Source organism: Octopus sinensis, linkage group LG18 (genome assembly GCF_006345805.1).
Source record: "Octopus sinensis linkage group LG18, ASM634580v1, whole genome shotgun sequence".
Classification (NCBI taxonomy): Eukaryota; Metazoa; Mollusca; class Cephalopoda; order Octopoda; family Octopodidae; genus Octopus; species Octopus sinensis.
In genome coordinates this window covers 39503936-39530703 of record NC_043014.1, presented here as the reverse complement: position 1 = coordinate 39530703, position 26768 = coordinate 39503936, and the positions used below count along the sequence as shown (strand labels likewise).

Below are 26768 nucleotides of genomic sequence, written 5' to 3'. Positions count from 1 at the left end.
ACAGCCTCAGGGTGGTGATTATACCACTTGTCGGCAGTTTTGATATTGTAATGCTGACTTATTAGCCAGTGGAGATATTGGCCAACTCTGTCATGTCTTAATTTATACTCCACTGGTGCTAAGACTTTACATCCAGAGATTAGGTGGTCCACTGTTTCAATCATGTCGTTGCAGAATCGGCATTTTGGGTCTGCTCCATTTTTCATCACATTGGCCTGGTAGTTCCGGGTTAATAGGCTTTGGTCTTGAGCAGCCAGGATGAAACCTTCGCTCTCTGCTTTTAGCCCTGAGCTCCGCAGCCACTGATGGGTTTGCTTCTGGTCAACATCAGCTTGTTTGCTGTGGGTCACATATTTGCCGTGCAGAGGTTTCTCCTCCCACCTATCAGCCAATTGCTCGTGCGCTTTTTTCATTGCCATCATTTTCACCTTCTTTGCAACAATAGTTGCCGTACTTCCCTCGGGTTGTTCAGTTTGGGTATCCTGCACGAGATCAATAGCAAATTTTTTGCTTTCCTTGATGATAGAATGAAGCTTCTTTCGTCTCTCGTGATTTTCCACGAGCTTTAGCATCCAGTCATTCGATATTTCGAGATATTTGGCCAGTCCAATTGTGGTTGTTTTGTAAGCTAGTTCAAATTGGATCAGGCCTCGACCTCCTTGGACTCTGGGAAGGTAAAGGCGATCTACGTCTGCCTTTGGGTGGTGCATCCTATTACAACTCAGCAGCTTGCGTATTTTTCTATCTATATTCTTACTTCACTCATATTCCAGTTCAACACATTGTAGCTATAAGTAACAACTGGAACTGCTAAGGAATTTATAGCTAACACCTTGTTACGTGCATTTAGTTCAGATTTCAGGACTGCACGAACTCTCCTATAACATTCCTTCCTGATTTTCTCTTTCATGCTTGCATGCTGAATACCAGAGCCTTCATTTATCCCTAAATATTTGTATGTCTGTTCTTGCTCAAGCTCTCTTATGACTGTGTCAACATCTAACACGACTGAATTGTGGTCTTCACTTTCCCTTTCTGGAAAGTGGCCTTGGCACACTTCTCAAGTCCAAACTCCATCCCGATGTCATCGCTGAATGCTTTCACGGTGCGCAATAGGCCTTCAAGTTCATTATTGTCTTTACCATAAAGTTTTAAGTCATCCATATAAAATAGATGGCTTATTTTTTTATTGGCAATTTTATACCCATACCCTGTTCTGTTTAATTCACTTGTAAGGGGTATTAGGGCTATGCAGAATATTAAAGGTGAAAGTGAGTCACCTTGAAAAATTCCACAGTTGATGTTTATATTTTCTGAGGCAAGTACTCCATTAGAGTGGTATAATTGGAGATTCGTATTCCACAACGACATATTGTGCTTCAGGAAGTTTGAAATCACAGGGGAAATTTTAAAGATGTCCAACGATCTCAAGATCCATGGATGCGGTTATACTGTCGAAGGCCTTTTTATAGTCAATCCATGCGGTGCTGAGATTTCTGCGCTTGTTGTGACAGTTCTCAGGATCATACGATTGATTAGCAGTTGATCTTTGCATCCGTAAGAGCCTCGGCGGCACCCTTTTTGTTCAATGGGGAAAATATCGTTCTTCTCCATGAATGCATATGTTTTCTCCGCCAGGATAGATGTTAGGATTTTATACGTGGTGGATAGACAGGTTATAGGCCGATAGTTTTTTGGAAGGTTGGTTTCGTTATTCTTTGGGAGTAGGTAAGTAATGCCACTTGCTAACCATTCAGGTGTTTTCTTTGGGTCTCTCAAAATTCCATTGAGCAGCTAATATTATTATTATTATTATTATTATTATTATTTTTTATTATTATTATTGTTATTATTATTATTATTAATATTAATATTAATATTAATATAATAATAATAATAATAATAATAACAATAACAACTCTTTAGCATTCAGATTGGCCAGATTAGATGCTAATGGGTTAATCACAAAATTTCAAATCATCATCATCTATTATTATTATTATGACTACTACTCAGAATCACTAGTACAATGGACAAAATGCTTAGTGGTATTTCATCCGTCTTTACATTCTGAGTTCAAATTCTGCTGAGGTCAACATTACCTTTCTACCATCTCTCTTCTGCTCTCTCTCTCTTGTTGTCCTCCACCCACAGTTGAACATTGGGGTCTATGTAGTTGACTTACTCCTTTCCTCACCTTTCGTACTTTCAGGGTCAATAAAATAAGTACCAGTGGATCACTGGGATCGATATAATCAACTTATTCCCTCCCCAAAAATTGCTGGCCTTGCGCCAAAATTTGAAACAATTACTCTTTACTCTTTACTCTTTTACTTGTTTCAGTCATTTGACTGTGGCCATGCTGGAGCACCACCTTTTAGTACTTATTCTATCGGTCTCTTTTTGCCGAACCGCTAAGTGACGGGGACGTAAACACACCAGCATCGGTTGTCAAGCAATGCTAGGGGGACAAACACAGACACACAGACACACACATATACATATATACGACAGGCTTCTTTCAGTTTCCGTCTACCAAATCCACTCACAAGGCTTTGGTCGGCCCGGGGCTATAGCAGAAGACACTTGCCCAAGATGCCCAAGATTCTTATTGTTGTTGTTGTTGTTGCTTTTTTTTGTTAGTGTCTGTATTTTATTTCTTACATTTTTTTTTTTTTTTTTTCAGATAAAAGACTGTGTGGTCAAGTGAATTCGATAGCACACTTCCCTGGCACATAAAAGTTCAATTTTTTTAAAGCTAGACTTTTTGTCAACTGGCGTCGTGGTTAATCACTTCGAAGTAAAAGCTGTTTCTACATTATTTGTATTTCACATGACGAGATTGTGAAGAAAGTTCAAATATGGGGAAGAACTCTAAGAAAAATCAAAATTTATCGAAACCTCCAGTTGAAATCCAGCATGATGATTACGTCGATGCATTTATTCCAACGCCACCGGATGGTGGGTGGGGATGGGTCATTGTATTTGCTTCTCTCCTCAGCAATGTTATTGTTGACGGAGTTGCTTACTCTTTTGGTGTTTTCCTTGATGAATTTGTCACCTATTTCAATGAATCAAGAAGCAAGACCTCTTTAATAGGATCTGTACTAGCTGGTACCTACCTCTGTGCAGGTAAGTTGATCTTTATCCCTTTCGCATTCAGATTACTCTCTCAAATGTAAAGTTTAATTTTTCTTATTGATTTGAATTTATCATGCATTGTCTCATAGCTTCAACATGCGTAGGAGTGGCTGTGTGGTAAGTAGCTTGCTTACGAACCACATGGTTCCGGGTTCAGTCCCACTGCATGGCACCTTGGGCAAGTGTCTTCTACTATAGCCTCGAGCCGACCAAAGCCTTGTGAGTGGATTTGGTAGACGGAAACTGAAAGAAGCCTGTCGTATATATGTATATATATCTATATATGTGTGTGTGTGTGTATATATGTTTGTGTGTCTGTGTTTTACCTGACAACTGATACTGGTGTGTTTACATCCCCATAAAAAAAGTATATATTTATGTGTGTGTGTGCACATACGTGTGTGTTTTTTTGTGTTTATGTTCACCATTGGTTGACTACCCTTGTTGGTTTGTTTATGTTCCTGTAACTTAGCAATTCAGCAAAAGTGACTGATAGAATAGGTAGGTACCAGACTTTAAAAAGAAAAGAAAAAAGAAATGTACTGGGGTCGATTTATTTAACTAAGAACTTCAAGGTAGTGCTCCAGCATGGCCTCAGTCCATGAAATAAGTAAAAAAAAATGAATAAAATATTTGTGCCCCCAACATCGCTTGACAACCGATGCTGATGTGTTTACGTTCCCTAACTTAGCGGTTCGGCAAAAGAAATCGATAGAATAAGTACTAGGCTTACAAAGAATAAGTCCTGGGATTGAAATAAGTAAAAAAAAATGAATAAAATATTTGTGCCCCCAACATCGCTTGACAACCGATGCTGATGTGTTTACGTTCCCTAACTTAGCGGTTCGGCAAAAGAGACCGATAGAATAGTCCATTTAACCTTAAATAATGTGAAAAATATTTCTGATGATATTCATATCCAAATTAAATTTTAACCAGTTTATTTCATGATGGCTTAACAAATTTTTGTTGCAATCCTAAGAGAACCTGATAATCTATTATTCAAAGTTGTTTTTTTGCTCTTAGTGAACTTTTCTTTTAGGTCAGTTCCAATTACTTCGGTTTATATCGTCCTTTGCCTATTTCTAATTTTAAAAAAAAAACATTTTTTTTAAACATGTCTTAAAACTACAGTTCACTTCCTGTCACCAATTTTAATTTCACATTCAAACCTCATCAAACTTTTTTATGTCTTGTAACACTTTGCGTCACTAATCTCCAATTAACTTCTGTTATCACTTCCTAGGGTTAAAATTTCCCACCATCAAATCACATTAATTTCATCCAACGCTACACACGCCACCGCTCTCCTCCCAGACAGTATCCATTTACTGGGAAATGCATGTTCGTGCACTACATATCTATATTTGTTTTTTCAAAGACACACCTACCTATTGTGAAGCTATCTGCTATGATATCACAGCTCTGACTGTTAAAGGCTACCAGGTCATCTTAATGCAGTGGCTCTTAACCTTTTTTCATTGTCTTACCCACCGAAGACTCTCCAGGGTAATACCGTTGTTGTTGTGGTCAGCACTGGATTAACCAGGAAGCAAAATAAGCACATACATAGGATGTCAAGGGAAGTAGGGGGAGGCACAACAGAAATGGTAAATGGTTTATGGCACAAAAGAGATCACTTTAAACTTGCTAAAACAATGGTTTATATGATAGGAAATATCATTTCATAGTGTTGATGGTGTCAAAGTGAGGATTTGATCAAAGACTTTGCAATTAAAAGAAGGGAAAAGAGAACTTTTCGAAATATAAATAAACTGGAAGTATACAAAAATAAGCATTATTTTCCATCTTACTGTTAGTTTTGTTTCATTTTGAGAAATAAAAACTTATTTTATTACTATTTTTGTATATTTTGAATTACATATTACATGGTGATACCAAAATTGTTTTAGTGCTTAGAGCCTCTATGGGTCTTAATCCAGCCCTGGTTGTGATCTTGTGGATACTTTATAACTGGCCCTGTGATTACTGAGACTCAAGACAGCAATGTCCAGAGATTGATGACGATGATGATGATAGTGATGTCAAACAAAACATTATATAAAGAAATCTTCAGACTAAAAGAAACACTAATCGATGATGGTTATGTAAACAAACCAGTGGACCAAGGCACAGAGCAATGCAAAAACAAATACACCACAATATACATACATATGATATTATATCTGTTAGAATATCAAAAATAAACTAACTATTCATAAAGTGTTCTACATAAATAAAACTCACATGTATAAAGATGCAAGCATACATACACACACACACACACACACACATGTATGTGTGTGTATGTGCATACATGTATACATGTGTGTGTGTATATATATATATTTATGTGTGAATACATATAAATGTATTCATATATATATACATAATGGATATTGCTAGTTTATTTTGTCTCTCTGTCTTATCTCATGGTGCGATATGAACATTTTAGGTGGTTTTTAGAGTCAGGGATTTGACTGCTATTTCGGCATGGTGGTGTCTCTCAGATACCCTTATTTATAGTTGTAAAAAATTATTACCTTTGTATGTATGGTATTTATTCCCATGCTGGCCACTTGATAATATTGATATTTAAATAACGATATTATCCTTATTTAGAAATATATATATATATATATATATTATATATATATATATATATATATATAGATGAATAGATACATTTATACATGTTTCCTTATATATGCATGTATTCATATACATACAAATATGTATACATATGTATGTGCACAAGCACACAATGCACAGAATTGGTGAAGTTTGTTTGTTTTTATGTTTATCTTCTCCTCTCTTTCTTTTGCATGTAGCTATTTCTGTTCTCTGCTGCCAGTACAGTGCTGAATCTCTGTTTTATTATTTTATCATTCATTTTGCTCCTCATTGAAATTTTTCTAACTTCTATTTGTCTTTTTCCTTCTCTTTGCTCTCTTTAATTCTCTTTCTGTCTCCCTTTATTACATACTTCCCCTTCTCTCTCTCTCTCTCTCTCTCTCTCTCATACTATCAGTACCTTCTCTGCATTCCCTTATCTTTCTCTCTCTCTCTCTTCAGAATTCAGCTGCAAAAGCAACAGTTTTAGCAGAAGACTTGATTGATGTAGTGTTGTTCCTTATTAAACACATAACCACTAATTTTTAATTATCTTAGGCAAGAAGATAAATTTTGTGAATGCAAGTTTCAATTCGGGTCATGACCCCATGTAGTCTTCAAAAAAAATTTTTTTTCACAAGAAATTTGTTACAAATGATATTGGCATCTGTAAAGCCACAAGGAAAATATAAAAAGGTGGGCTTTTTGTATGCATACGTAAGATTCACTTTAGCCAACTTGAAATAAATTGTTAGTAAACAACAAAGTGGAATCATTAAGTTGAGAGAGAGAGAGAGAGAGAGATTAAAAGTGGTAAACAGTAGAAAGTGTGAATATGACATTGTGTGAAAGGCCTAGTCATATACTGGTAATAAGAGGCATTGTAACTTCTGCACAAACAAGAGCTTAACCATCCTACTAAAGAACCAGTTCACTAGAAACACAGTTTACAGATATCTTTTTGTTGTAAACAAATACATGAAAACTTACTGACACTCTCAACAAAGAAATAACCTACATATTGCCAAACAATACTTTATCTATCAAACTTATAGTCCCAGATCTATTTGTAATGCATTAAACTTAAATTTCCTAATTAATATTGGCTGCTAATTTCCATTTTAATATAATATCTTAGTTAAACTATTTCCTCTGAGCACTAATTTATTTTTACTTTCTAAAACCATCTATCCTTGAATTTCAACTCTGTTCTAGATTGAATAACACATTTTCAAATTACATTAGCAAAGATTTTCTCCAACACACTCTCTACTTAAATTTCAGCCTCTAATTCTATAGCTACTATAATTTTTACCGAAATACACTGATTCTGTTTCACTTAATTTTGAGATTAATACTTTTTTGCTCTTTTGCCTGTTTCAGTCATTTGACTGTGGCCATGCTGGAGCACCACCTTTAGTCAAGCAAATCGACCCCAGGACTTATTCTTTGTAAGCCTAGTACTTATTCTATCAGCTTTGGTCAACCCGAGGCTATAGTAGAAGACACTTGCCCAAGGTGCCACGCAGTGGGACTGAACCCGGAACCATCTGGTTTGTAAGCAAGCTACTTACCACACAGCCACTCCTACGAAATTAATGAAAATTTCTTTTGTAAAATGACATTGTCAGTATAAAACTGATGTAGGGCAGTGAGCTTAGCAGAATTGTTAGCATGCAGGGCAAAATGCCTAGCAGTATTTTGTCCATTTTTACATTTTGAGTTCAAATTCTGCCGAGGCCAGCATTGCCTTTCATCCTTTTGTGGTTGATAAAATAAGTACCAGTTGAGCACTGGGACCAATGTAATCAACTCCCTTCCCCAAATTACTGGCCTTGTGTCAAAATGCAAAACTGATGTTTGGAACTTAAATCAATATGAAATTTCAATGGAAGTTTATACTTTAGATTACTTTAAAGCTAATCCCACCCACTCATATTCAAAGTAGTTATGTATCTCCTCTATAGCAAGACACCTGTGCCCGTCCCTCTATCATACTTTAACTTCTCCACACCTACAATAATGCCACCTACCTCTCTACCACAACCCCACTCAATCGAGGATTTTTCCCTTTGTCTTGTGAGTTTCTTGGCAACCTCACAAACACCCAGTACATTTTGTAAAATAGTTGGCATTAGGAAGGGCATCCAGCTGTAGAAACCAAGAAACCATGCCAAAAACAGACATTGAAGCTTAACGCTGTCCTCTGGCTTTTTGGATCTCATCAAACAGCAAACTCATGTAAGCATGGAAGATGGACATTATTGATAAGGACGTGAGGATTCGAAGACCCGACAAATGAAGTGAGTTCATGCTCGCAGGACAGCCTGCTGTGCTGACCTTGGATCGTAGAGTGACCCGATGTTCTTGAGGAGACCTGTTGAGTCAAGTTCGTCAACATCAAAAATTCGAATGGTAATTGTAGTTAAGACACCAGTGCTGGTGACATGTAAAAGCACCGTTTGAGCGTAGCGGTTACTAGCGTCGCCTGACTGGCATCCGTCTCGGTGACACGTAAAAGCGCCAACCGATCGTGGCCGTTTGCCAGCCTGCGCTGGCTCCTGTGCCGGTGGCACATAAAAAACACCTACTACACTCATGGAGTGGTTGGCGTTAGGAAGGGCATCCAGCTGTAGAAACACTGCCAAATCAGACTGGAGCTTGGTGCAGCCTCCATGGCTTGCCAGACCCTGGTCGAACCGTCCAACCCATGCTAGCATGGAAAACGGACGTTAAATGATGATGATGATGATGATGATAATCTACTTCGTTATAATCTATTTACATATCTTTAGCTTTGTAGTGAAGCCTGGTTCAAGACGCCATTGTGGAACATTCATCCACGCACGCGCATAGACTTAGAGCTTTCCGGAGATCTGACAGAAGCCCCTTATGTGCATGCACAATCATCAGCAGCAGCTAGGTTTGACCACCCATTCATCCTCTTCAGCCCTGGCTTCAGACCGGACAGGACAGAACTTAGACTGGCTCTGTGGAGCTGGAATTCTGACGGCAAGCAATATTGCGAGTCTGTGAAAATGCCTTTGTAATTTTGTGTCTAACTACCAACCCTGCTGCTTCCACACCAAGGCGTCCAGGCTACCGATGTCCTCTTTATTTCTTTCCTTAAATTCAATGAAGATTTTTCTCATTGCAAGTTTTAAGAAAAAAAAAATATTTGAAGTAGAATATTTTAACTGAAGGTGCTATTCTCCTTTTTCCTGAAACTACTTCTACTTCAACCAAAATTACAATTATTCTAGACTCGTGTTGAAATATTTTTAGATTGTAACCTTTAATATTTCAATTTCTCATCTATTGATTCATCATATTTTAACTTTAATATTAATTCCCATGTGGAGGCGCAATCGCCCAGTGGTTAGGGCAGCGAACTCGTGGTCGGAGGATTGTAGTTTCGATTCCCAGACCGGGCATTGTGTGTGCTTATTGTGCGAAAACACCTAAAGCTCCATGAGACTCCGGCAGGGTGTGGTGGCGACCCCTGTTGTAATCTTTCGCCCCAACTTTCTCTCACTCTTCCTTCATGTTTCTTGAGTAATGCTGTGATGGACTGGCGTCCTGTCCAGCTGAGGGAGGGGAACTGGGCCCAAGAGCCTGGCTAGGCTTGAAAAGGGCGAAAAAGAAAAAAAATTAATTCCCATGGTAAGGTGGTGAGCTGGCAGAATTGTTAGCATGCTGGGCAAAAAGCTTAGTGGCATTTCATCCGTCTCTACATTCTGAGTTCAAATTCTGCTAAGGTCAACTGTCTTTCATCATTTTGAGGGCAATAAAAATAAGTACCTGTTGAGCACAGGGGTCAATGTAATTTCTGGACTCTTGCCATAATTTGAAGCTAATATTAATTCAATTTATTGAGGCAAGCTGGCTGAATCATTAGCATGCTGGGCAAAATGCTTCATGGCATTTTGTTTGTCTTTGTGTTGTGAGTTCAAATTCTGCCAAGGTCGACTTTGCCTTTCATCTTTTCAGGATTGATCAAACAAGTTCCAGTTGAGTACTGGGGCCAATGTAATTGACTTGCTCCCTTCCTCAAAATGTCAAACCTTGTGCCTATAGTAGAAAGGAATATTAATTCTTATTTTCAGGCTTTTTGTGTTAAAAGTTCAAATTCCACTGAGGTCAACTTTGTCTTTCATCCTTTCAGCGTTGAGTAATAAGCACTACTCTAGTATTAGGGTTGATGTAATCAACTTGCCTGCTCCCTCAAAATTCCTGCTCTTATGCTTAGAGTAGAGACAATGCTAATTCCCATCGTTATACCACTTTTTTTTAAAAATAGAAGGGCATGCTGAAAAGTTCCGGGCTTTAAGGGTATCACAAAAGGCCTGGTTGGAAGCAAAGCCTTCCAAGTCTTTTTACAGGGCTTAGAAAAACTGAATGACTGCTGCAATAAGTGTGTGAATCTGAGAGGGGAATATGTTGAATAAAATTATAATTAACTGATTCTCCTATATTTTCTTTTATCCAAAACCAGGAACTTTCCAGCATCCCATAGTACATTTACATTGTTTAGATGTCCATTTATCCTTATTTTCTTTCCCTTTGCTTAAAACAAAAATCCTTTCCCAACAGACCCCTGAATTCATCCCAAAGTCTACAAATATTTAAAGTTATATAAAACTCCCAAAGACAACTAACTGAATTAATTTTAAGTTTTTATAAATCTAAATATGAGAGAATTTATTACACCCTGTAGTCTATTCTACATTAATTTAACCCTTTCATTACTGTATTTATTTTGAGATGCTCTGTGTTCTTTCAATTACTTTAAATATAACAAAGAATTTAGTAAAATAACTTAGTTATCATTAAGCTAGAGTTAGGAACATAAATTGTGACTAAGGTTTGGTGGAAGATTTTGATTCAAAACTTATGAAAACAAGACATTTGTACTCAGAGCCAGAGCCTGTTTCAGCCGGGTTGGTAATGAAAGGGTTAATTAGGAACTCAAAGTACCCAAATATTATTTTATTTGATAAAGTTTTAAAATCATTTTTTATTTCACTCAGTGAAAATTAATCATAGCTCTGTGATTAAAAAGCTCACTTTGTAACCGTGTAGTTTCAGGTTCAGTCCCACAGCATGGTACCTTGGTCAAGTGGGCTCAACTATAACTTTGGGCTGACTAATACCTTGTGGGTGAATTTGGTAGATAGAAACTGTGAGGAAGCTTGTAATATATGTATGTGTATGTGTGTCTTTATGGCTGTATTGAGTTTGTCCTCTACCACCGTTTGACGAGTGGTGTTGGCTTGTTCACATCCCTGTAGCTTAGCAGCTCAGCAAAAGAGACTGATAGAACAAGTACCAGATATACAAAATAAATACTGGGTTCAATTTGTTAAAATATACCCTTCAGGGAAATGGCCCAGCATGACTGTAGTCCAATGATTGAAACAAGTAAAAGATAGAAGATTGCTCTTTTTTTTTTTGTAAATCACTATATAAACAAGAAAATAATTTCCCCCTTTCCACTGAACTCTCTTTAAAACATCAGTTATATAAGCATCTGATGGATCAGAAAGTAAACAATCTTAGTTCTTTTATGTTCGTCTCTACATGTACACTTTTTCCCATTAATCAATGGATTTCTTCTTCATTTGAAACCAAACCTAGTTTTTTTTTTCTCTCTTTTCTTTTCTCTTCTCTCTCGATCTTTATATCACCCCCTGCTTCATCATCCTCTTTTTTCACTCACTTTCTCCGACAAAACATCTATCAATCAATCAATCTATTGATCTAAATTCTTTAAATATACAATACTTAGATAAATAACTAAACATACTTTACCATAACTTACATTTAATGGGATCCATAAACATTGTTTAAACATATAGATTTAGCTTTCACTCCACCACCGTCATTTCATGAGAGATTAGCCACTTGATATATAACTGCATAACACACTCACTAAATCTCTTTCTTCTCTCTTGATATTTGGCTGAAACAACTCAATTATTTGCTTACTTGCTAACCACTTCCACCCCTCCTATCTCCCTCTCTCTCTCCTTCTCTTTCTCTTGATATCCATAGCTAAACAAACACATGTACTGTAAAGCTTTCTTTTGTGATTCTGATACTACAAAAAACAACCACAGACTACTCTTTTACTCTTTACTCTTTACTCTTTACTCTTTTACTTGTTTCAGTCATTTGACTGCAGCCATGCTGGAGCACCACCTTTAGTCGAGCAAATCGACCCCAGAACTTATTCTTTGTAAGCCCAGTACTTATTCTATCGGTCTCTTTTGCCGAACCGCTAAGTGACGGGGACGTAAACACACCAGCATTGGTTGTCAAGCAATGCTTGGGGGACAAACACTGACACAAACACATACACACACACATATATAGATATACATATATAGATATACATATATACGACAGGCTTCTTTCCGTTTCCGTCTACCAAATCCACTCACAAGGCATTGGTCGGCCCGGGGCTATAGCAGAAGACACTTGCCCAAGATGCCACGCAGTGGGACTGAACCCGGAACCATGTGGCTGGTTAGCAAGCTACTTACCACACAGCCACTCCTGCTTCCAATTATTTTGAATATAACAAAGAATTTAGTAAAATATCTTCGTTATCATTAAGTTAGCATTAGGAACATAAATTCTGACTAAGGTTTGGTGGAAGATTTGAATTTATATTAAAGAGCCAGAGCCGGTTTCAGCTGGGTTGGTAACGAAAGGGTTAATATACAAGTGAGTTCATCGAGATTAAAGAACTTAAAACTTTCGAATCTAATCTGTTAGACATGATAGTAAACTCACATGCATTAGTAAATACACCAACACTATTCAAAATAATTTTGGTACTGACAAAAAAAAATGTCAAAATTAAGATTAAAAAATTATATTCTTTGATAAAACAAGTAAGCTTTATGAAGAATTACTCAAAAATAGTACTGAAAATTATTAAAAAATATATTAGCATAAACACTACAATATAAACATTGAATCACAAAAATTAGCTAAAAATGTGAAATGTATAGATTAGAACAGTCTTTCTGAACCATTTTTTAGTTATGGACCCCTTTGATTCCTGTTTTACTCAGTTGGCCCCTCCTAGCAAATCGATATTAAAAAGATCTTATTATATTTCTATAATTAAATATCATTAGGAATCGTATAAAAAAATTAATTTCTTTTGTCAATTGTTGGTGTGGCATGGCCGAATGGATAAGAACTTCACTTCGCAATCATAAAATCATGGGCCCGATTCCACTGCATAGTATTTTAACGTGGTGAGTGGGCAGAAACGTTAGCATGCTGGGCGAAATGCTTAGTGGTATTTCGTTTGTCTTTTCATTCTGAGTTCAAATTCCACCGAGGTCAACTTTACCTTTTGTATATTTTATTTTTATAGGCGTAGGAGTGGCTGTGTGGTAAGTAGCTTGCTTACGAACCACATGGTTCTGGGTTCAGTCCCACTGCATGGCACCTTGGGCAAGTGTCTTCTGCTATAGCCCCGGGTCGACCAATGCCTTGTGAGTGGATTTGGTAGACGGAAACTGAAAGAAGCCCGTCATATATATGTATGTATATATATATATATATATATATATATATATATATATATATATATATATATATAATATATATATATATATATATATACATATATATATATATCAATATCAATAATACAGTGATTGTTTCTTGTCAGGAACAAAAAGATTAATACATATATATATATATATATATATGTATGTGTGTGTGTTTGTCCCCCCAACATCGCTTGACAACCGATGCTGGTGTGTTTACATCCCTGTAACTTAGCAGTTCGGCAAAAGAGACCGATAGAACAAATACTTGGCTTACAAAGAATAAGTCCTTGGGTCGATTTGCTCGACTAAAGGCAGTGCTCCAGCATGGCCACAGTCAAATGACTGAAACAAGTAAAAGAAAGAAAGGGAGTGTAGAAGTATGACAAATTTGTGGCAGATAGATTTTAACAACAAAATCTTTTATGGACCCTGGTTGAGAACCCCTAGATTAGAATGTCTAGCTAAACATGAAGCATTACAGTTAAGGATCATAGAAAGAATTTTGCCATCCATCCATCCATCCATTTTCTCCACCCACTGTTCTTGGGAGGATCGCTGGAGTAAAGTCCTTAGGGTCTTATCAGAAGTAACTGTCATTATTGTGGCTGGATTCTCATGCTTGACCACTGAGACTATGGACATTATCTAACCAACCATCTTACTCTTAGTCTACTTCTAGGTCTACAGCCAGCAGGCTTGGCTTGATGAATCCCTCTTGCAATTCCTTCCTATGACATTCTAATCACATGTCCATAGTACTGGAGGTCTCATAAGGCTTCGGTTGGCCTGGAACAACAGTAAAAATCATTTGTCTAAGGTGTGTTGCAGTGGGACTGGACATGGAACCATGTGGTTGGGAAGCAAAGTCCTTACTACGCAACCTAGCCTGCACATGCACAGATTTATAAAGTCCATTGATTAGTAATCATATGTCATGTTCAAGCAACCTCTGGCAAGAAGCATATCATCATCATCATCATCATCATCGTTTAATGTCCGTTCTCCATGCTAGCATGGGTTGGACGGTTCGACTGGGGATCTGGGAAGCCAGAAGGCTGCCCCAGGCTCCGGTCTTATCTGGCAATGTTTCTACAGCTGGATGCCCTTCCTAACGCCAACCACTCCGTGAGTGTAGTGGGTGCTTTTTACGTGCCACCTGCACTGGAGCCAGGCGAGGCTGGCATCGGCCACGGTCGGATTGGTGCATTTTACGTGCCACCTGCACGGAAGCCAGTCGAGGCGGCACTGGCATCGGCCACAATTCGGATGGTGCTTTTTACGTGCCACCGGCACGGAAGCCAGTTGAGGCGGCACTGGCTTCGGCCATGATTCGGATGATGCTTTTTATGTGCCACCGGCACGGAAGCCAGTCGAGGTGGCGCTGGCATCGGCCACGATTCGGATAGTGCTTTTTACGTATCTCCAGTCCAGGGGTTCTGGCATCTGCCAGGTGCAGTCATAGGATTGGTTCAATTTCGATTTCACTTCTATAAATGTTTCCCCGGTGCGGCAAAGCAAACAAGCTTGCTGCTAGTGATTAACTGTAAGAATTTGCTTGAGTAATATAAACTATAAACATGATTCGGACTTCACTTACTTTGACACTGTGGAATTTTATCCTTTGATTTCTAAACTTGTTTATCAGCAATCTAGACTTTGCCAGAGTGCATAGTCATGTAAATGATAATGACATTGATATATATATTAGGCGTACTTGAAGGACTGCACTTCAACAGATGTTGATAATAATGTCAACAAAATATTAGCATTGAAAAATAACTTTAAAATATATTATTTGTAAAAGTATTTTAGTGAGATATTTTTCTTCTTCCTTTGTTTTTAACAGCAGTTTTTCAATTTTGTTTGTGTGAGTGTATCTCTCTTTTACTCTTTTACTTGTTTCAGTCATTTGACTGCTGCCATGCTGGAGCACCGCCTTTAGTCGAGCAAATCGACCCCGGGACTTATTCTTTGTAAGCCCAGTACTTATTATATCGGTCTCTTTTGCCGAACCGCTAAGTGACAGGAACGTAAACACACCAGCATCGGTTGTCAAGCAATGCTTGGGGGACAAACACACACACACATACACATATATATATATATATATATATATATATACATATATACGACAGGCTTCTTTCAGTTTCCGTCTACCAAATCCACTCACAAGGCATTGGTCGGCCTGGGGCTATAGCAGAAGACACTTGCCCAAGATGCCACGCAGTGGGACTGGACCCGGAACCATGTGGTTGGTTAGCAAGCTACTTACCACTCAGCCACTCCTGCACCTATATATATATATATATATATATTGTATATATATATATATATATATTGTTATTCATCATCATCATCATCATCGTTTAACGTCCGCTTTCCATGCTAGCATGGGTTGGACGATTTTGACTGAGGGCTGGCGAGCCAGATAGCTGGACCAGGTTCCAATCTTGATCTGGCAGAGTTTCTATAGCTGGATGCCCTGTCTAACGCCAAGCACTCCGAGAGTGTAGTGGGTGCTTTTTACGTGCCACCGGCACAGGTGCCAGTGAAGCGACGTTGGTAACGATCACGCTCGAATGGTGCCCTTGTACATGCCACGGGTACGGCAGCCAGTTGGCTGCTCTGGCAACGATCACACTCAGATGGTGCTCTTGGCACCCTACTTGCACAGACATGAGTGCCAGTAAGGCGATGCTGGTAACGATCATACTCAAATAGCTGCTCTGTCAACAATCACACTCATATGGTGCTCTTTGCACCCCGTTAGCACAGATGCCAGTCATCGAATTGATTTTGATTTCATTTGCCTCAACAGGTCTTCGCAAGCAGAGTTTAGTGACCAAAGAAGGAAAAGGTATGCATGAGCGGGCTGGTTACGCTCCTGGCATAGGCCACAGGTTATGGTCTCATTTGGTTTGCTGGTTCTTCTCGAGCACAGCATATTTCCAAAAGTCTTGGTCGCTATTATTATTATTATATATATATCACCGTGATCGACCAGGCTATCAGATGTTGCTACACATCGCTGGTCACAATGCGCTTCTCATTGTTTTAGCCTTCAAATGACGCCACCCTGCTGGCTAAGCGAGCAGGCCAACAGAAGAAAGAGTGAGAGAAAGTTGCGGCGAAAGAGTACAGCAGGGGTCGCCACCACCCGCTGCCGGAGCCCTGTGGAGGTTTAGGTGTTTTCCCTCAATAAACACTCACAACGCCCGGTCTGGGAATCGAAACCGCGATCCTACAACCGCAAGTCTGCTGCCTTAACCACTGGTCCATTGCGCCTCCACATATTATATATATATAATATATATATATATATATACATATATACGACAGGCTTCTTTCAGTTTCCGTCTACCAAATCCACTCACAAGGCATTGGTCGGCCTGGGGCTATAGCAGAAGACACTTGCCCAAGATGCCACGCAGTGGGACTGGACCCGGAACCATGTGGTTGGTTAGCAAGCTACTTACCACTCAGCCACTCCTGCACCTATATATATATATATATAATATATATATATATATATATATATATATATTGTTATTCATCATCATCATCATCATCGTTTAACGTCCGCTTTCCATGCTAGCATGGTTGGACGATTTTGACTGAGGGCTGGCGAGCCAGATAGCTGGACCAGGTTCCAATCTTGATCTGGCAGAGTTTCTATAGCTGGATGCCCTGTCTAACGCCAAGCACTCCGAGAGTGTAGTGGGTGCTTTTTACGTGCCACCGGCACAGGTGCCAGTGAAGCGACGTTGGTAACGATCACGCTCGAATGGTGCCCTTGTACATGCCACGGGTACGGCAGCCAGTTGGCTGCTCTGGCAACGATCACACTCAGATGGTGCTCTTGGCACCCTACTTGCACAGACATGAGTGCCAGTAAGGCGATGCTGGTAACGATCATACTCAAATAGCTGCTCTGTCAACAATCACACTCATATGGTGCTCTTTGCACCCCGTTAGCACAGATGCCAGTCATCGAATTGATTTTGATTTCATTTGCCTCAACAGGTCTTCGCAAGCAGAGTTTAGTGACCAAAGAAGGAAAAGGTATGCATGAGCGGGCTGGTTACGCTCCTGGCATAGGCCACAGGTTATGGTCTCATTTGGTTTGCTGGTTCTTCTCGAGCACAGCATATTTCCAAAAGTCTTGGTCGCTATTATTATTATTATATATATATCACCGTGATCGACCAGGCTATCAGATGTTGCTACACATCGCTGGTCACAATGCGCTTCTCATTGTTTTAGCCTTCAAATGACGCCACCCTGCTGGCTAAGCGAGCAGGCCAACAGAAGAAAGAGTGAGAGAAAGTTGCGGCGAAAGAGTACAGCAGGGGTCGCCACCACCCGCTGCCGGAGCCCTGTGGAGGTTTAGGTGTTTTCCCTCAATAAACACTCACAACGCCCGGTCTGGGAATCGAAACCGCGATCCTACAACCGCAAGTCTGCTGCCTTAACCACTGGTCCATTGCGCCTCCACATATTATATATATATATATATATATATATATATAGTTAATCCAAACATGAAAACACAAAGACAAAACACAACAATGTGAGGACGTGGAACAAGTATAGTGTTATTGGTCGCTCAGGAAAGGAAAGAAAGAAGGAGGATTTACCGTTTCAAGCAGAGCTCTTCATCAGAAACATAGAAAAAGGAAAGGTCAAAGGAAGGGAAGACGGAGAAAGAAAATCACCAACGATACATACACACACGGTCACATATTATTGTATAAAAGATCATGGGTAAGGCCAAAACAATGTGAAGTAAATGCAAGTTAAATCACAAGAAAACAAATATGTGAATTAATGTAGACTTACCTTGTATTCAATATTTCGGGGTTATGACACACACATTGGCAACATTCAACAATTTTTTGAAAATTGTGTGATAACCCCGAAAAATTGAATACAAGGTAATTCTACATTAATTCACATATTTGTTTTATTGTGATTTACCTTGCATTTACTTTGCATTGTTTTGGCCTTACCCACGATCTTTTATACAATATATATATATATATATATATAAATGTATCATGTTATCATGTTAGTCGATACCAGTGGATGAGCTTTCTAAAGCTGTGTGTGTGTGAGAGAGAGAGAGAGAGAAAAAGAGACTGCTTGTCTCTGAGCATCACTGTCAAACCACCAGTGTCCCTCGCTTCTAGTCTTCTGCAAAAACATGTCCAACCATAAAAAAATTATTACCTTGGATGAAATCAATGTGGATAGAGTGACTATCTGGTCACAGAAAACCTGCCTCAACAAATTTGGTCTGACCCACGCCAGCAAGGAAAAGTGAGCATAAAATAAGTTATGTAAAGTGTATTTTGTATTATTCACCTTCATATTAGCTGAGTTGTCGACAGCAGGAATTCTGTTGTTAAGCCTTTAACATTCAATATATTTTGTTCTGCTTTGTTTATCTCTCTTCATTTTATTTTTTGCTTTCCTAGTATTTGAGTATAAAGTTTTCAAACTTTTATTATCCATACATATATAGTCAATTCAATGTACTAAAAATTTTATGGTACTGTCTCCACCCACAAATATGTGTGTGTATGTGTGTATATATATATATATATATATATATATTATATATATATATATATATATATAGAGAGAGAGAGAGAGAGAGAGAGAGAGATGTGAAGGCATATGGCTTAATGGTTAAGGTGTTACACTCACAACTGTGAGATCGTGTGTGACCAGGTGTAGCATTTCCTTGAGCAAAACACTTCATTTCAGGTTGCTCTGTGATCATTTCGACATCCGACATGTGATACCCATTGCACCTGTACAGGTAATGTCGACCTGATGGAGAGAGTGAAGTTATGTCTACACAAACATTTGATCACTATAAACAAATCATCTGTGTGGTTGTTTGGTAGGAAATTGTCGAACTCTCATATGTCAACTAACGACATGAGAGTCCATTATTATACATATATCTATCTATACAGTTGGAATTTACAAAAAAAACAAAACAACAAAAGATGAAGACAGGTGTGTTAACAACAAACAGGTGTATTAGTTTAACACTCAGGAAGGTGAGAAAATCTTTTACGTTTCAAGCCTATGCTCTTCAACAAAAAGGAACACGAGAAAATAAACAGAGAGAGAATAAAAAAAGCTTAGTGGCGAGCGGTTTATATATATATTCATATATAGATATACGTGGAGGTGCAATGGCCCAGTGGTTAAGGCAGCGGACTCACGGTCAGAGGATCGCAGTTTCGATTCCCAGACCGGGCGTTGTGAGTGTTTATTGAGCGAAAACACCTAAAGCTGCACGAGGGTCCGGCAGGGGGTGGTGGCGATCCCTGCTGTACTCTTTTGTCACAAATTTCTCTCACTCTTTCTTCTGTTGGCCTGCTCACTTAGCCAGCGGGGTGGCGTCATTTGAAGGCTAAAACAATGCAAATCGCATTGTGACCAGCGATGTGTAGCAACATCTGATAGTCTGGTCGGTCACGGTGATATAGATATACAGGGTGTCCCAAAGTCACTGATGGGTTTCAATTTTTAATAACTTCCTTAACTTTACAAATAAATGCATGAAATTTTGATACAATATAAAGGACATAATGGAAAGTAATATGTGCATGTCAAATTTTGCAACACTACTGCATCACCTATGAAAAACGATATCACTTAAATGGTTCCACATGTCCGTACCTTTCCAAAACTTGTACCATAACACTCTCAAGTGTTTCAGACCCCAGTTCTCTGATTTCTCAATTGATGTTCTCCTTCAGTTGCACCATGGTCTCCAGTCTGTTGACATAAACCCTTCAAAGCACCACCTTGAAGAGTAACACCTTTGAGATATGACAATACTCGAAACATAAAAATAAACAATAAAAAACAATAAAATTCAGAGTTGCCAGCATGGAAAAGAGACATTAAACAATGGCAGTGGCATAGTAGTAGTAGTAGTAGTAGTGGTAGTGGTAGTAGTGGTGGTGGTAGTAGTGGTGGTGGTAGTAGTAGTAGTGGTAGTAGGAGTAGTAGTAGTAGTAGTAGTAGTATGAATTGCTATAATGTTAAAGTAGTATCTGATTGATCACTGTTAATTCACTGAAAATTGTCATTAGTAACTCTTCTGTTTTCCATGTATTGAGCACAAAATATTTCCTTTTTTGAGTTTTTCACTTGGCTTTGCCTTTTTCTTGGCATTTTAAACATGGTATTCATTAAAAGTTATAATGAATTTAGGATAAAAATTCTCACAAATGTGGTTAAGAGCAAGTGTACAGAGTAGCTGTTATGCTGACTCTTGATGTATGACAAGTACACAATGAAAATTGCAACAAAGTGGCCAAGGGGTGAACTATTTTGAAGCTCATCAAATTCAAAACTAACCGGTTTCAAGTATAAACTGATTTTCTGATAGTTTTATTTTTTCTGGAAGCTTGATAAATGGTTTGGTGTTTCCATTAAATGGTTAAGTGGGGAAGAAATTTGCTTCCCAACCACAAGGTTTTGGGTTTAGTTGCATTGCATGGCACCTTGGGCAAATGTCTTCTATTATAGCTCCAAGTCAACCAAAGCGTTGTGAGTGGATTTGGTAGATGGAAACTGAAAGAAGCCTGTTGTGTGTCTGTGTGTGGCTGTGTATATATGTGTGTGTGTATATATATATATATATATATATATTTGTTTATTTATTTATTTATACTACACTCATAGAGTGGTTGGCGTTAGGAAGGGCATCCAGCTGTAGAAACACTGCCAGATCAGACTGGGCATGGTGCAGCCTCCTGGCTTCCCAGACTCTAGTCAAACCTTCCAACCCATGCTAGCATGGAAAACGGACGTTAAACGATGATGATAATGATGATGATGATATATATTATACTTAAATAAGACTTGTTGATAATGACTTCAAATATTTATCAATTGAATATTTTTTTATAATATTTAAATTTCAGTAATTTTAACAATTAATTTTCCTTCAACGCCCTCTTTTCTTTCTTTTCTCTTTTTTTTTTTATTCCATATGTATGAGTGATGAAAAAGAATATAGTTCTAGAGTTCTTTTTTAGAATCATGGAAAAAAAAATGACCACATATCTTACCTTTCTAGTTTCTGCAAAATAATAATATTTGAAATAATTTGAATTTTTCCATATTTTTTTTCTCACTATTTTTATTTGTTTTCTTTCCACAGGCCCTATTGTTAGTGCCTTTACAAATCGCTTTGGTTGCCGTCCTGTAGCAGTAGTTGGAAGCTTCATCGGTGCATTTGCCTTCCTACTGTCTACACTTTCTCCCAATATAGACACAATGATTATATTTTATGGAGGTTTTGGAGGTAAATACAAAGTTTTATTTTTCTTTTTTTTTTTTTATAGTCCATTTACTAAAACAGGTAAAACACTGACATTGGTAATCTGGCACTACCTATAATTTGCAGTAATTTACAAGCAGGAACTTCAAATTACCACAACCACCAGACTAGTTTACTGGTATTCCACACAGACTAGTTGCCTTGTACAGTACAGTATTAATAAAGCTGTCGTTAGGAAGGGCATCCAGCTGTAGAAACACTGCCAGATCAGACTGGAGCCTGGTGCAGCCTCTTGGCTTCCCAGACCCCAGTTGAACCGTCCAACCCATGCTAGCATGGAAAACGGACGTTAAACGATGATGATTTATACTAATGTAGAGGACCTGTAGTGGAGGTGCGTGGCTTAGTGGTTAGGGTGTTGGACTCTGATTGCAAGATTGTGGTTTCAATTCCTGGACCAAATGTTGTGTTGTGTTCTTGAGCAAAACACTTCATTTCATGTTGCTCCAGTCTACTCAGCTGGTAAAAATTAGAAATCCTGCAACAGATTGGTGTCCTGTCCTGGTGGAGAACATATACCTCATACTTACTTACTTGTACTTGTGGCAATATTCACCCTGGGCGGGTTGAGTCGGCTTCTTCTACCACCCTCAAGGCATCTCAAACCATGGCAGCCCACGCACAACGGTCCTGTGCCAGTTCACTGGAGATAGTGAGCCAGTCACAGTTCCATCAGCGCAGGCTAACCACCTGTGGACCCGCGAGCACGGAGAGGTCCTCCTTGATCGTCGTAGCCCAGGTTTTCAGCTGCCCGCCCACGCGTTTCCGCCAGTTGGGAAGTGGAGTTGGGAGAAGGACATCACGGCTCAGTTCACCCACCCAGTTCACCATGGAAACCAGGAAATCAGTTCTCTGATTCTACATGACTCGGGGAGGAACATCACTTTTTTTTTTTACTACAGAATCTGTATTTTATTTAAGTAAGTTTAATATTTGTTTAACTTAAGGTTGACCCAGGTGTCCACCTCTGGTTTGGAAAAATCAGTAATTTAGAAAAGCTTTGGAACCAAAGGCTTGGGTTCCAGAAGATCTATGTTGTACTTGTACAACAATTAATCATAATCTGGTAAAACATATTTGCTATTGTTATTTTGCTATAAAATGGCATTATACTTAATTCCATTATTTATACAAGGGGGTGCTGAAAAATTCCTGGCTTTGGGTAAGCGAAAATACAGGAGGATCAATTAACTATGATTTTATTCAACATATTCCCTTCTCATATTCTCACTTATTGCAGTGGTCTTTCCATTTTTCTAAGCCCTGTAAAAGAACTTGGAAGGCTGGACCTCCAACCAGGCCTTTTGCAAAACACTTAAAGCCAGGAACTTTTCAGCACTCCAGCATATTTGTGAGAATGATTAAAGTATTCTGTATGAGAAATTAAATATTCTTGTAATATTTAAGCAAAACAAAATAGGTAAAACAAAATGAAATAGATAAAGGCTGTTTGATAGAAAGCTCTGAGATATAGGCGTAGGAGTGGCTGTGTGGTAAGTAGCTTGCTCACGAACCACGTGTGTCTTCTGCTATAGGCCCAGGCCGACCAATGCCTTGTGAGTGGATTTGGTTGACGGAAACTGAAAGAAGCCCGTCGTATATATGTATATATATATGTGTATGTTTGTGAGTTGTGCTTGCCCCCCTCCCCCAACATCGCTTGACAACTGATGCTGGTGTGTTTATGTCCCCGTAACTTAGCGGTTCGGCAAAAGAGACTGATAGAATAAGTACTAGGCTTACAAAGAATAAGTCCTGGGTCGATTTCCTTGACTAAAGGCGGTGCTCCAGCATAGCCAAAGTCAAATGACTGAAACAAGTAAATGAATAAATGAATAAAAATAAAAAAAATACCTTTTCAATTCCTGTTTCTATATTTATATTATGAAAGTTTTGTTATTTTTTTTTTAACCAGATGTATATAAATATTTTTTTTTTACTCCCATCTTTCAGGATTTGGTTTAGGTCTCATTTATCTACCTTCTATTGTAAGTGTTGGCTACTATTTTGACAGAAGACGAGCAATTGCTACTGGCATTGCTGTGTGTGGTTCTGGAGTTGGCACTTTCATATTTGCTCCCCTTGGAGGTTATTTGCTTGAACAATACGATTGGAAAAACTCTTTGTATATTATTGCTGGTCTCATCCTAAATGGTGCTGTGTGTGCAATGTTAATGAGACCACTTGAAGTTCCACGAAAGAAAGGTTTAAAGAAAAAGGTACCCCCACGGGAAAAAAATATGATTGACAGAATCAAAGAACAGACAAAACGAACTCGATTAGATTCTGAGCCAAGTATAGTCGATGATGTTAAAGCTATTGATGCAACAAATAGTTTATTTCAGAAAGTACAATTAGCAAAACTCCAGCGTGAGGACCAACTGAATGAAGATGAGTCCGAATTAGGTTCATTGCCGAGTACTATATTTTTAAAACGCCAAGACAGTGAACAGACACGACCCAAAAAGCTTTCCTTGTCTGATCGAGGTGATACATTTAGCAAATCAAGTACGCCAACTGACCTGCCAAAAATTGTTGTCCATGATCCAGTATCATCAAAGTCACCATCTCCTGACTCAGATACTTCAGTTACAAATGAATCTGCTCAGAACCCCCAAGAGAACACTGCCAATTCCACAAGATCTCTAAAGAAACAAGACTCAGAAACAACCAACTCCACCAAATCGCATTCAAAACGAAAGTCGTTACAGAAAAGAAGAGAATCTGATGAAGTAAGTGTGACACCTTCTATCAGTACTCCTGTAACTCCTGTGACACCAGAGGATTGTGTTATTAATCCAGAGCAGTTTACAGACGTGAATAGCAGTAGCCACTCAAAGCATCACAGTACCTCCAACAGACTTGTCGTAGCTAGTTTACCAAATGGACTTCAGACTGATACCAAGGATCCTAGTAGGCCCCTCCTAGGAGATGTCCACAAGAATCTTGTTGTGAAGCAGAACAGAGATGGAACAAAGGAGTATTGGCACCGCTCATCTGAATTTGCCGGTAAGTTCCGTGGTCGCCGCTCCAGTGAACAACCTTGTAAATCAGAAAGAAGACCTAGTGAATTCATGCTAAGATTCCAGCGCCGCTTCAGTGAATATCCAGGTAAGAAAATATTCTCTATTATTCTTCATTATTCTACACTTATTTGCATAAAAATGCCTGACTGATGTCTGTTTTAAGCAGATGTATTTCACTATATTTTTTTGTTTCTGTTGAACTGAAGAATCCTTTTCATTGATATATTCTTTGTTTTATACAATCCTTGTGACATGAGACAAGAATTTTGATGAAATTAGTATGTTATGCTTTTGTATTATCTTCTCTCCAAATCATTTCTTCTTCTAATATGCAAATGTGTAGATATACCTCTATGTTTTACATAAGTCTTCATTTCTCCTCTTTCTAGGTCATGTATGTCTTTCGTAGTGTCTTCACTTCATGAAATTCCTACTTTCCTCAATTCTTGCTCTATTAAATTTAAAATATTATCTAATGATTAAATATCCACATTAAAATTGACGCAATTTTGTCTTTAAACTTACCTTCTTATCACCTTTTGGACATTTATGATCAAACTTTTTCAGAAGTATTTCATGCTATTTACTCCCCAATTCAGCAAGGATCAAAATGATATTAAATACTATACTAAATAGTAAAACGAATATTATTGTTTTTAAAAATGAAGTAGAGGGAGGCTCGCCATTGTTGCACATATATCCCATCCATATTTTTTACCTGCATAAAACACAAATTTTAGCAGTTGTTTAATGTATTACTTCATATTCTCATCTTGTTTTTGTTTTCATTAAATATATTTTATCATTTAAACAACAGAATATATTTAATATATTTAATGAAGACGATAATGTTTACACAATAACAATAAGTTTTGAGGATATCATATTTCCATAATTTAAATATATTTAGATATATTTGCATAATTACTACTATTTCTTTCAGATTACAATTGATTGTCAAAAATACATGAAACTTCACATTTCAGTTTTAGAATGAATACCCTACTCGTTAAATATAAGTCCCTATATATATATATATATATATATATATATATATATTATTAATGATATTATTTATATAATACTAATATATTTATTAAAGCTAAAAAGTTTTGATTACAGATCAGGGTAACCTATTTTCTTAAATGCATGAAAAATTCTCATTTCAATTTTAGAATAAATTCCCTGTTTTGTTCAATATACATACATACAGACATATATATATTACATATATATACATATATATATATATATATATGTGTGTGTGTGTTGGTATACATATGTGAATAGATGCACACTCTTGGGTACATGCATCAGCAGTCAAACCATCACACCAACCCAACCACATATATACAAACACTGAGAATTCTCTTAACTAAAAAAAGTCTTGTTTCTTTGTTAGTGACTGGCTTAAACTCACTCAAGAAGAACTCAAATGAAACTTAAAGAAGTATCAAACACACACACACATGCAATTAGTTATAATTGAAACTTTCAATTTCACTTAACCTCTTCAAGAAGTGAAAAAGAGGTTTCTTTCTGATGTTCATAAAAAAACTACGATGAAAATCTTCATTATTATTATTATTATTATTATTATTAAGGTGGTGAGCTGCCAGAGCCATTAGCACACTAAACAAAATGCTTAGTGGCATTTCCGCCCATCATTATGACTATCTTTACGTTTTGAGTTCAAATTCCACTGAGGTTGAGTTTGCTTTTTATCCTCTCAGGTTAATAAATTAAGTAACTGTGGAGCTAGTCATCGACTAGCTCCCTTCCCTCAAATTTCAGTCCTTGTGTCAAAATTTGAAACCATCATTATTATTATTATTATTATTGAGTGAGAGAGCAGTGCATGCCATCAAAGTGACACTGGGGTAAAATATACGAAGCCCATTATACTCACCATGACAACCCGTCTGATAAGGGTACACCAGGCACATGCATCACAACCATATGTGCACGACATGATGATTTCATATCAAGATAAACAGCGAATGACCTTGCAGGTGGGGCCCAGTTAGAATTTTCTTCTGG

The 26768-nt window shown here is 38.0% G+C and overlaps 1 protein-coding gene across 3 annotated transcripts in view; it reads left to right on the top strand.

Annotated features, from left to right (window-relative positions):
• The window catches only part of LOC115221363 (monocarboxylate transporter 7), a 135430-nt gene that overhangs the window by 59708 nt on the left and 48954 nt on the right, over positions 1-26768 (top strand). For 2 of the 3 annotated variants that reach the window (XM_029791535.2, XM_036510899.1), the window contains 3 exons: positions 2687-3132; positions 21523-21666; positions 23656-24813. In XM_029791535.2, the coding sequence (XP_029647395.1) occupies positions 2862-3132; positions 21523-21666; positions 23656-24813 (1573 nt within the window). In that variant the 5' untranslated portion in view covers positions 2687-2861. The remainder of the gene's footprint in view (positions 1-2686; positions 3133-21522; positions 21667-23655; positions 24814-26768) is intronic. The other variant, XM_029791536.2, reaches the window with a different exon arrangement.